General features: G+C 24.3%; 1 protein-coding gene across 1 annotated transcript in view; it reads right to left on the bottom strand.

The window, feature by feature from the left end:
• The window catches only part of LOC135924241 (vesicular glutamate transporter 1-like), a 59,774-nt gene extending 46,346 nt beyond the window's left edge, over positions 1–13,428 (bottom strand). Inside the window, exon 1 of the mRNA XM_065459293.1 lies at positions 13,321–13,428. Within this exon, the coding sequence (XP_065315365.1) occupies positions 13,321–13,358 (38 nt within the window). The 5' untranslated portion in view covers positions 13,359–13,428. The remainder of the gene's footprint in view (positions 1–13,320) is intronic.
• Between the last annotated feature and the right edge of the window lie 374 nt (positions 13,429–13,802).

Raw genomic sequence — 13,802 nt, 5'->3', positions numbered from 1 at the left:
TATATTAGTATCATCCTTTATTTAAAAATAATTATCAGTAAAAGTTGTTTTTGTTTGGTAGGAGACTATTTAGCTTTACCATTAGCCTATCACCTTGATCTTTAGCATCATCGAAATTGTTATATGTCTAGTTTAAAATTGGGATGAATCATAAATCTTATTTGCAAGTACATCGTTTGTAAGGCATCCTACTATTATTTTGAGGGTAAATGCTACAGATTTTTATTTTGAAGTTTTAGAGTCTAACCAATGACCAGTAATTCACAAATAAGCTCTAAAAATAATAAGTCAATTTATAAATATAAATAGGTTTTACCTTCTATTATGTGTCAAATATCTGCCTTGGTACATATATAGGATATCTCTGACAACTCTGCTATTAGAGCATCTTTCATCCAAAGTTATCTACTATCTTAATCCTTAGTGTCAGGTGACATAAAATTGGTGCACCAGGAGGTAAAGTTTAAATTTGATAAATGATAGATTATCAATCAAGAACATTGGCTGAGCTGTATCAATTATAAAATCGACAATGACTTTAATAACCAGTATCTGAGAAATATTGGTATGTGCAATATTATTAATCATTTTTAGCTAGAATTGATCTTGTTGGATGTAGTCTCCCCTATACTAAAATTATTCTGATGTTTTTTTATCCCTTTAAAACTGTTGGCATGAACATTCTTATAAAATAAATACTATTAGAATTTAAAAATGACAATTACCTTTAGGTGTTTTTGAGGTTAGCTACTAGATTTATTTAAGGACATATTTATTTTACATTTTAAACAAATAAATTTGTAGCCACCTTTTGTTTTTACATTAATTTGAAAATATTTTTCAAATTTTGGAAATGGAAAATGTGTATTTGTTATCAAGAATATTTTCTTACAGAGTACCTTCTATTTCATTAATATCATCATTGTCAAACTCACTTATATCGATTTGGATATCCATTTGCGATGAAATTTTAAATAATTGCCATATGATTTATGTTTATATAACAAATTGAAAATATAAATTTCAATATTAAATATTAAATCATAAAAATTATAATTAATTATAATATTACTAGTAGATAGCCCGTCAAAAATGACGGGTAATGAAAATTTTCTTCTTACTTTTGTGCATGTTACCTGTTATTTGAAAATAATATTCAATTTTTATTCTTCTTACCCCCTCATCCCTTCAGGCCAGGTTTAATCCATTAAAACTAAGTGCTATGGTTGAGTAAAAATAAATTTAAAGCATTTACTTGATAATATCAATATTATTTGTTAAATATTACTGATTACTTATATCTAATATTTAATATTAAAAAAAATTCCAAGGCAAAGTCCAAAGCCATATTAATTATGAAAAATTCTTCCAGGCCCAATGTAAGATCATAATAATTTTGGTAGTTAAGAACTGAAATAAAATATTTAAATAATCATAATGAATTTAAAAATACAATCAAAATTCAGATTTTCATGGGCCTTGGTTTTTTGATCAGGTCAAGCCCAGGCCTGCAAATAAATTTGTTTTGGGCCAATGTCTGACCTATAATTAATAATAAAGAAATTCTCAAGCGTCCAAGCTCATAATAATTTTGAAAAATTTTCCCCAAGCCCAGCCCAATATAATTTATAAAAATATTTCCCAAGCCCAGCCCAACCCATAATAATTTTATAAAAAATTTTCTCAAACCTGGCCAACCGATAGTAATTTAAATTTTTTTTCCAAGCCTGGAGATAGGTAAATCTTTAAAAACCATATCTATTTTTTAGTCTATTTCAACTCAGCTCACTCCAATCAAGGTCAACCCATTAAGACTAAGAGTGAATACTATTTTTTTGAATAAAAATATATTTTAATTAGATTTTACCTGAGGGCCATATAAATATTCTGTGTTAAATATTACACCTATGCCTAATATTAAAAAAATTCCCAAGCCAGGTCCTCGCACTTGGTTTTCTCAAACCCGCAAAAGACCATAATAATTTTGATAGTTGAGGACTGAAATAATATATAAAAAGTTACAATGCATTTAAAAATACAATCAGAATATGAAAGTTGCATGGTCCTTGGTTGATCAGGCCTTGCCATGTCTGCAAAAAAAATTTCAGACCAATCTATAACCCATATTTAAAATTCAAAAATCTTAAAGAACCTCTATTTTAAATTTTTTCCAATATGATTTCCATCAGATTTTTAAATTTTGATATTTCTAATACATGCTCACAGTAGCAACAATTTTACCTCTTTTACTCTTAAATTTTAATATTATATAAAATTTATTAATAAAGTATATTTAATACCATACACATAAACTAAATAATTACCCTTCAACATCTATATAATAAATATTTTAAATTTAATTATGTTCAAATTGGTGCATGCGTGAAACTTTAATATATATAAATTTATATTTCAAATTTATTTATATTCAAGTTGGTGCATCGGTAAAGCATATGCCTTTGAAGAGCAAAAAATTAACATTACTATAGTCTCCTTAAATTTAAAATACATTAGGGAGATACGAAAACGATCGTGTTATGAATAGAGTTGTTTAGTATAGTTTTGTTTTCCAAAGGTTATTGAAATTTTTATGTTAATTTTTGTAATTTAATATAAATTAAAGTTTAAAAAAAAAAGTAGTTTATAGTTAGCTTGGTATAAAAAAAAAGAGAAAACTTAATTTTTTTGAAAAGGGTAAATAATTGGGAAAAAAATTTATTTAAAATTTAATTAATTAGTTGATTCATGATAAATAAAATCTCAAAACAGTATTCAAACAAAGAATGTAAATCGTATAAACAAAAATCCTCCTAATATCTACGTTATCCAACCAGAACCCATGCAAATGCAAATAATATTGATTGTAAAGACCTGCAGAATATACATTTGATAATTAACATACATCCGATATAAAGTATCCGATTCAAAATATCTATGTCCAATAATCAGCAGTCTTCGATGTCAAGATATATGGCCTATGAAACAATAATAGCAAGGGATGCAAAACATAATATAAAAAGCTCAAATGAACAACCAATAAATACTATCAAAGATGATATGATTATTCAAATGCGGGATATGAACGATATTAAGCAACATAACAATGAAGAGGCTATCACTGAAGGTCAATTATAATATGACGTTTAAAAAAATTTATTTGATTTTTGTTTATGCGAAAATATTCACATGGTACCCCGGATTTTTACTATGTTGTATTAAATTTTATTTTTATATATGTCGTATAATTTTTAAAGGGATCAGAACAATCTGCGATCATTATGGGTAGGGATAACTAAAAGATTAGAATTATAAGTTAAGGAATGATAATACGGTATTATCACGTTTTAATCGAGATAATGAGGAATCTTATTTTACAAAGCGTTTTACGCGCTTTCGTTTTATCTCTTTTTAATCTTATTGTTATTTATTAATTAATGTTATTATTTTGGCCTTATGAAATAAAATATGTCTAATATAGGATATTAATCGATAGCTAATCACAAGATCTATTCAACTGGAGGTCAATCTCTTCAACTTAATTGACGAGACTAGGTCTGGGGGGGGGATCAAGAATATTTTTATAAACACAAAATATCGATATGTGTATCAAATAAAACAATTTAAATATCTCTTGATTGTAATAATTATACTCTAATATTTTTGAATTTCTGGAGTATATTTTAAGCTATTGATTCATAAATTTAAAAATGACATTATAAATTATTCTTATTACAGTAATTAATTATTATACTTCATTTCATTACAAGCAAATCATCCCTATTATTATGCTCTATTTCAAACCATATAATGAACACATATTTTATTTTATTTGATAATTGAAATTTAAAATATAATTTTGAACAATTATTTATTATTTACACAAATAATATTTAAGTGACATTTTATGCAATTAATGCCATTTTTTAAATATTGGCATCTCTTATTGTTACAACTTTTTCGGCAATTTCAAATTGATTTACAATTAATTACCAGATGAACTTCTTGCTGGTAGAGATGGTCTTGTTAGGAATTGTTAAATTGGTAAATTTTATTGATTTATGAACGTTCGTTTTTAAAAATGGGAAATCAATTTTTCCCAAAAAAGTTCCAACCCACTCGCCCTCCATTTATATAATTTCGGTTTCAATAATTTAAAGGCATAGATTTGATCTATCAATTTTTATTTATTGGGATCAGTACGTGATCCCCAATGAATAATTTTATTTTTGTAAACATTATCTTGCTTATTCCTATCTATTAAATATGCAACAAACGAAGGCAGTCTAGCTTAGTTATTTTCGACGCTATTGCCTATTGAGTTTGTAGTATTCTTATCTTTCCATAATATTATGTTGCCTATTTTATGGTTCATTCCCTCCAAAAGAGCAAATTCAATATTGTAAGATATTTCGTAGGAATTTCCCTTTTTTATACTAAACCCTATGATAAAGCCTTCAGCCACATCTTACAACAAAATTTATACCCTATGTTAATTTTTTTTATCGAGATTAAAATAATTTGTGAATTTAGGAAAAGGAAATTCCATATTGTTATAGTTGGACAGACGAGCCCGCGTCAGGAAAGTCGAGAAATTAATGTAACACAAATTTATTTAAATTGTTAATCAAAAGTAAAATTCTATTATATCATATAATCGGACAAAAACAAAAAAATAAATCAAAAATTTAATGCCTCCTATTTATTTTTCCGATGTCTTAAGTAGTCCCCATTTTTTTAAATTAAATGATAATAAACAAGTTAATTTCCATCCATGTCCATCTCGAAAACTGGCTAGAACCAGTTTTGAGGATGAAATCAAAACAGGGTGGTATTAGTGAACAAAGAAAAAAGTGAATGGTAATATACGAGTATATGGTATAAACAAAGAGAAAAATATAAATGATAAACAAGTTATCGTTTGAAAACACAATACATATCATCATCATTTTAGAGGGATATTACTTTGTTGATATGATCTGTAACAAAATTATCTTCATTATATATCTCTACTGTCGACATTTAAAAATTTAATTTTTTTGAAAAACATATTTAGAATGCATATTTTTAAATATAAATTTAATTTCAAAATAAAATAAAAAGATTATGATTTTAGAATTAAAACTATAAAATTATTATAATAATTTTTGTTATTTTTTTTAGTAGCTAGCTATCGCTCTATAGTACGCTAAAGCTATCGATACTAAAAAAAATAGTTATAGAATAACGCGCTACATTAAGAACTCTGCAATTTAAATATTTCGGGTTCAAGATTGGAACCGAAAAAAGGGTTTAAAAAATTATTTAATTTTTATTTTTTTTATTTCTTAAAATTCTATCCAAATGGAAATTTTGTTAATATGTTGATGGCCTAAGGGCTAAGTCATTCTTAAAGAGGTTTGTGTTTTGACAGAAAATTTATAAATATCCTAAATCTTAATTCATACTAAAGGAGATTAGGAATAAACGCATAGAAGAATGATTTTGATCAAATAAATTTTATATTATGTAGGCCAACTCCAACCATTAATACATTAAATTGCGATCTATCTATAATTTTATGTTAAAGTTAATTATAATAATATGCAGAATAAATATGTAGAATATATTTATTGATAAATAACGGACTTCCCAAGTATTTGATAACCATATTCAATTTATATATTATGAAAATTTTATACATCTGACGACCTAATTTTAGCGACCATTTACTGCTATTTAATCTTATAGTTAGAAATTACCTTATATTTGATACTCATATCAAATTATTTTTAAACCCTCCCACCTCCGGACCTAATCTAACCCATTAAGAGACCAAGGATGAATACTATTATTTTAGTAGAAAAATTTTTTAATTAGAATTTATTTTATAGTGATATCAATATTTTATGTTGATAATTCCTAGCCCTCCAAGACCTGTAGCCAATTTAGAGTTTAATTATTATTAGAATAAAAAAATTTTTAATAACCTTTTATTTGATACCCTTAACAAAAAAATTATTTTTTGCCCCCCACCACTATGCACCCTCCCAGACCAACATACCCATCAACACCAAGAATGAATACTTTCAATCAAAATATTAAATTAGCTTTTATTTGATACCCATATCGAAATTTTGTGTTGATATAAATATTTCTGACCCCCATTCCCCCCCCCCAAGACTTAGACCTGCCCTTTATGAGTGATTATTATTTATACAATAAAAATTCCCTTTTATTTGATACCATATCAAAAAATATTTTTCCCCCTCCACCATGCACCCTCCCAGACCAATTCATACCCATCAACACCAAGAATGAAGACTTTAAATCAAAAGATATTAAAATTAGCTTTTATTTGATACCCATATTGATATTTTATGTTGATAAAAATATTCATGACCACCAAGACCTAGACCTGTCCTCTATGAGTTATTATTATTACAATAAAATAATATTTTAATTTTATTTGATACCCATATCAAAAAAAAATATTTTTTTACCCTCCCCCCTTCATCCACCCTCTAGACCAAGTTATAGGCATCAAGACAAAAAATGAATACTTTCAGTCAAAAGATATTTTAATTAACTTTTATTTGATACCCAAATCAATATTATGTGTCGATAAAAATCCCACCAAGACTTAGACCCGCCCTCTATGAGTGATTATTATTATTACAATAAAAAAATATTTTAATTATCTTTTATTTGATACCCATATCAAAAAAAAAATATTTTTTGCCCCCCCCCATGCACCCTCCCAGACCAAGTCATATTCATCAAGACCAAGAATGAAGACTTTCATTCAAAAGATATTAAAATTAGTTATTATTTAATACCCATATAGATATTTTATTTTGATAAAAATATTCCTGACCCTCCAAACCTAGACTCGCCCATTAAGTGGGAGAGATTGATCTCCAGTTGAATAGATCTTTTGGTTAGCTATCGATTGATACCATATATTAGACATATCTTATTCATATCATAAGGCCAAAAAAATAACATTGAAAATAAATAACTAAATTTTTTAAAAAAATAAAGAAAACGAAATCAAGATTCTTCTGTATCATGTTTCGAACGTGATAATACCGTATAGTTCTTTATCCTTTAAAAAAATGAATTCTTAAAGGGATCCCTTTAAAACCCGTGATGATCCCGGATAGTTCTGATAAATTTAAAAATTACGACATATATATAATAATAATTATCGTGAAAAAAAAATATATGTTAAAAAATTACTTCTTTTCTTTATGTTAAAAAATGTTTTTTTTTGTATTTAAAAATTCGTAAATTGTATTATTGGAATTAGATATTATATAATAAAATACAAAGAAAAATTTAAAAAGGGTCTAAGCAATAGTCAATCATAGAAGAAAATTTTAAAAGTGTCTAAGTATCCATAGCTGGTCATAAAAATTATAATGGTATTTAATCTTTACATAATGGATGTTATCAATGGTACAATCAATTAATTGAATCTATTCAAAGGGTAAAGAATATATGCAATAAATTATTCTGCATAATATAAATAAATCCCAACTTTTAAATTAAACTTACAGAATAAGCTGGTTTGATAAGTTAATCTTTTAAATCCACTCTAGTATCTGGGATTTTCTATTATTTAGCAATTTGATATCTTAGCTAGGTGGAATCTCTTATAATCATGCGATAATATCTAAATAATCTAAATTGTTTTATTTTTATAATCTCGTAAAATAATGATTCTATAAATTACGTGTAAGCAATCAATCGATTATTAAGCTGCATAACACTTTAACAAGATTATATTGCATCTTGAACTATTAAATCAAATTGTAATCTTCCAACATATTTTATATTGCAATTAATTTTATTGCCAGTCAGGATTCATCAATAAATTCAGCTTAAAATTTGAATAGATGATATTTTTAATATAATTAGATTATGATTAATTTTTTTTTATCTCAATAAAATTGGGGAAAAAAATTTATTCCTTGAAATCTTTAATATTACATTAAATTCTGTATATTTAAATATAATAAAAATTCTGGATTTATCATTTAGCAGATAAAAAAACTCATTATGATATATTTTATTTACGTTTTAATATATTTTGTTTTACCAAAAAAGATAAATTTTTAGAAAACATTTTGGAATAAATAATTTATTTAAAAGATATAAAACCTTTGTGCACACGACATTCATAATCATTTACATTTAAATTGAATTTCCCTATTTAAGTCATATTTCCCTCCCAATGTACATTAATAAAATTTATCAGTAATTACAAACCTTGTATAAATTATAGCTAATACATAATGAAATTTTTCATAATAGATCTTTTCAAAAAAAACATTTTTTATTTTTTATAAAATCTTGTTTGCAATATTAATAGGGTTATAATAACTTTGTATGATCCTTAATCTATTTAAGACTTATATTTATTTTTTTGTAAAAACATAAATTATTAATCAAGGAAAAATGTACAAAAGATTATTTATTATTATGTTTAAGATTAAAAAATAAAATAAAAGCTAAAATATCTTTTTAAAAATGGCAAGCTTTAACAAATAGTTGATTATTTATAAGAAAGTAAGGATTAGATTAGATATTAAAGTTTTTTTTTAAATTAATTACAAGTCAGAAGATTGGAGTTAAAATAGTTCTTTTACACTAAAAAATTGATTACAGTAAGAAATTAAAATAATTTAAGTTCTACTTTGATTACAAAATTCTATATTAAAAGTATATTAAAAATTTAAATTTTCGAACTTTCGAACTTTGGTTTGATCGGTTAAAAATTTATTTAGAATTATTATTATTAATTTATCTGTCGATAATAAAAAAAATTGAATATTTGTAAGATATACTTTTATATGCGATATAAACTATATCTTAATATTTATTAAACCATTTCCAGGCAGAACGTTTTTTCAGAGCGGTTTTCAGGGCATACACAAATTTTTTTATTTATATTTCCAAACAAAAGATAATAATTTGTCGATTAATTTTTTGTATAATAAAATATTTAAAAAAAACATGTTCGCGAAAGAATCAATTTAATCATTAATTAAAAAACGCGATTATTATTTTTATTAACAATTTAATAATCGCAAATTTATATTATGAAAAATATTTTCGGCAAATTATTATATTTTGTTTAACAAAAAATAAAATAAATTGTTGGAAACATGCCTAGAAAATCAACTTGAAAAAATATTTTGTCTGGAAATAACCTTATTAATTTTAATGACGATTAATCCAGCCCAAAAACTTAAAATTTATTTATTTTTATAATTAAAAAGGACATTTTAAAAATTTTCAATGATATTTATTAAGTTTTCCAATTATGGTATAAGTCCAATTTAAAAATATCCTTTTGATTCCTAATCATTTTTCACTATTATAATAAATTTTTACTCAAAATGTTATAGGTAAGGTTAGGATTTATTCTTGATTAGGTTGAAACTGATGGCCTATGAAATTCAAAAATATGAAAAACGGAATTATTTCTTATATATTCTTTGAAAATAATATTAAACGAAATTAGGGAAAGTAATATTTATATTTCAATAGTTTTTAAAAAATTCACTAAAAAGGGGGTTTTCTATAATATTCCCAATTGAAGTTTTTTTATTGGGAATATTTATTAAGAATATCTAAGAAATCTCATTTTAACATATTTAAAAAAAATTATTTGATATAAATATTACTTTCCCTAGCATTTAACAAGAAATATTACCAGTTTTTCGCTTTTAGTTCTCTATTTTTGTACCTAAACCAATTAAGCTAAGACCCTTCCATTTAAATTTATTTTAAAATTTGAGCTAATATACACTTATACTTGCTATTTTAAAGTGTTTAATTTATTTATTTTAGTAAAAAAATTATAAATTATTTATAAATTTTACCAATATGCAGAATTTAAGTATGTATATATGATATAAAAATATTAATCGATAGGATTTTAGTAAACACCCTAATATAGATATTTATAATATGATGTAATTTAAAATATTTTGAGGTATATATGTAATATATATTCTGTAGTGTTTAGAGTCTATACAAAATTATGAGTAATAATTTTATGAAGTTCACTAAATGCAAACTAAAGGAATCAGTCGATTTTCTATCGGATTTAAAGATAAGTTAGGATTAATAAAATATCGGCATTTATGGGCAAAAAATATTTACCCGGATTTTATGGGGTTTGGTTACAGATCATAAAAAAAATGTCGCAACCACAAAAGCAGAGGCCAAATATAAATTTATTACAACATGATAAAAAGTTATCAACTCCATAACCTTCCCTAAAATATCAAATTCGACAAATGTTGGACAAACCAAAAATTGAGATGATCTTTTATTACACATAATATTTCAATTATAAACTTTTATATTTCAATAATTTTTTTATTAAATGTTCTTGTTTTAATTCGATTTCGAGATATAATTGTTTAATAAGTTATAAGATTTAAGGCGGGGTATGCTATTACTCTAAATAAATCGGGAGGGGCATGATAAAATTGTCAAAAAACAGAAGAGAACTTTTGCAAGAATTATGGCTAAATTTTTTTAGAGATTTATATATATTATTTTAAATATAAATAGTTTAAATATGATTTATATTATATATATCTATTTAAAAAGTCATATAAAATTTAAATTTATTGCAAATAATATATATTGGAAATTATATTATAATAAAATATATGCCATAAATGGGAATAGATGAAAAAAAGGTTTAAAAAAATTACAATATTGGCCATAGTGAATTTTTTTCAATATTTTTAATTTAATCGAACGTTTCATTGATTAGTTATAGTTTGCAGACCTGTGTGACATGTCAGCCACTTTTAATATATAGAGAAGATTCCACTAACTGAGAGGAGGCCTGTTAACGTTCATCAAAATTAAACTGGAAATGCTTTAACATAAGACTTGCATGGCAATCAGTCATAATGATATTCATAAGGTGAGAGCCATGCCCATATTTCATCGCACTACTTAATACCATTTTGGAACTCCCCTTTCTGCGTAAAGAATGTGAGGTCTAACCAGTTATCTTTTTTTTAAATATCATACAGATAAGATATCTAAAATGATAAAACTGTATAATTTAATATAGTTTTTTTAAAACTAGAAATAACAGAATTAGTAACCTATAGCATATTGTTTATTAAGGCAATATTTTATTTTCCTTGATTCTAGCTTGTCTTCGTTTTCCTTCAGCATTACTAATTCAAATTTATTTATTTATCTAACTTTTTTTAGCTATTTTCATATGCTCTCCTTTAAAATATTAAATAAGCATTTAGGACATCATATATCAAAGCGACAGAACTTTCAGCTTTCTAATCGGGTGGACAGTCTCTTAAATTTCCCACTTTTATTTAATTCTATTGAAATTTTAGTACTTAAAATGCAACTGCTTTACTAATACAAAGGCTGCTAGACACCTATTATACATCAAGTATCTTTCCAATCTTTGGCAACTAAATGCTCAATTCAAATGCTATTTTGTCCAAAGCCTTTTGATTTTTGTTAGCTTGGTTATATAAACTATATATCTTGTCAATAGGCTTTAAAGGGATTAACGCCAATAACACTTTTTCTTGCATTGGACACCGCTAATTCTAAACGGTGATTTAAACAATGCCAGGTATAAATAATTAAACATAATGTGTACATCTTTAAACACGTTCATGGCTAATCAAAACTTATATAATCCCCCCCCCAACCACAGTTCTTTATATTTATATTTTTCAAAACCGTTTTAAGCTATCCATGATTTAGAAATTATCTTCTATTAGTAATATTGCTAACGATTACCAAAACTAACATCGCTTTATTATTAAGGATATGAAAAGTGTGGAATTTCACACTAAAAATTGATTGTTTTTATTATACAATTTGCTTATAAGTAAAGAATGTTGAAAATAATGTTGATTTTATTTATTATGATTTAAAATTGCTTTAGTTAATGAGATATTGTATGTTTTTATATAAATTATTTATAAGAATTTTTTCTTAAATAATAACTTAGTTGTTAGAATTTTTTTTTTAAATATAACTTTATTTTTCAATATGAATTTTATAATAAAACTGTTAAAATTTGTATATTGCTAATATATATAATTATTTTAAAGAAGTTTCACATCTAATTATTATACCTGAAAATTACCATTGGCGAATTAGCAAGATTTTAAAATATCATTTTTATAAACTAATAAAAATTATCTCCCTACACTCCTCACGCTAATGTTGTATCGCTTAAATTTGCCAATTCTAAAATGACTTAAATGACTGACTAAATAATGACCTTAATCTTTAGTTGAGGTTCAACTTATAAGTTTAGGTCATTTTTTAGGCTAAAATTAACCTGTATTATGTCCCTTAATTTAATTGATTTAGAAACATTATTCCCCCCCCCTTCTTCCCAATACCATGTGTCATTATAAGCAATATTTAAAAAATAATAATAAATATGGGAGACCGTGGTTAAATAACTATTAAGATTGATTGGCCCCAGTCTCTATGTTTAGATGTACTTTAAATAAATTTATCACAAAATCGGTCAAAATTTGTATATTTATGATTATGTTATATATAAAAAATATTTTAAAAATTTTTTTAATATTCCATTCTAGTTAAATATGATCATAAAAGTTTTTCCACTTCATCTAGACTACACTTATAACATAACCATAATAGTATAATTCGATAAATTTTACCTGGGTCTACGGGAAAAGGGTATCTAGAGACCAGCCCCCTCCAAAAAATAGCTTGCTAAACAAAAAAATTTTTATCGTTTTAAGTTAATGTTAATATTACATTAATCATGGTTATCTTTTATTCAGTAATTTATTATAAATTATGAATATTTTTCTCTAATAAATTGTATATAATAATTTATTCATTTTCTAAACAGCTTATTCACAAATTCTGTTTAAAAAAATTTATAATTATAATTGATTTAGATTTTTAAAATTTGCAAAATCCAGTGAACAACGTTAATCAATAAATAAGAATGGGTAAGAAAATTTTATTTTACAAATCTTTAATAGGAGTATCATAATATGATAGCTAGAGATGTAAATATAATTAATAGCAAAATTATAATTCATTTCATTCCCTCAATTTTGTTTAAAGTAAACTTAAAACAAGAAAAATGACACCTTTCACTAGTTAAATTTTAATTGGAAGTGAAAATCACTCTTTTATTAAGATTTAAATAAATTATATATTATTAAAAATGAAGAAAAAGTAATATTATAGTAAATTCATTATATAAATTCTTAAAATTAAAAAAATATTGGGGGAAAATTTATTAATAATTTTGTAAAAATATATTATGCTTACTCTATTAAAGCGAATGTTTGTGTTCTAAAAGATTGCATTACCCAAGTATATATAGTATGTATAATTTATGGAATAGAGTTTTAGTAAATAAAAAAATTTCATATAATGTAAATGGACACATAAAAATATTTGACTAAAAATACATTAATATTTTATTATAAAAAAATTATAATAAGTGTTTTTTTGTTATTTTTTAAATATCCAATATAATGCTCTATTAATATGTCAGACCAAGAATTTAATGATATTTTATAGAACTCAGTTTTGATAATTACATTAAGAAATTTATTTGGTTACTATGGCAATTCTCTCATTTAAAAACATTATTTTAGAGTTCTCTTTTTTGGAATTTAATTTCACGTTAATGGTAAACCAATGAAACCTAACAATTTGATCTTTATTTTCTATATATTATATACTCTACTCTCATCATAATAATAAAGAATATATTTTTCAAATATTTTCATAAATGAGATTTTATT

Source organism: Gordionus sp. m RMFG-2023, chromosome 2 (assembly GCF_954871325.1).
Source record: "Gordionus sp. m RMFG-2023 chromosome 2, tfGorSpeb1-WG-v2, whole genome shotgun sequence".
NCBI classification, from domain to species: domain Eukaryota; kingdom Metazoa; phylum Nematomorpha; class Gordioida; order Chordodea; family Parachordodidae; genus Gordionus; species Gordionus sp. m RMFG-2023.
Note: the sequence above shows the minus strand (reverse complement) of the source record. Positions and strands in the feature narration are given on the sequence as shown.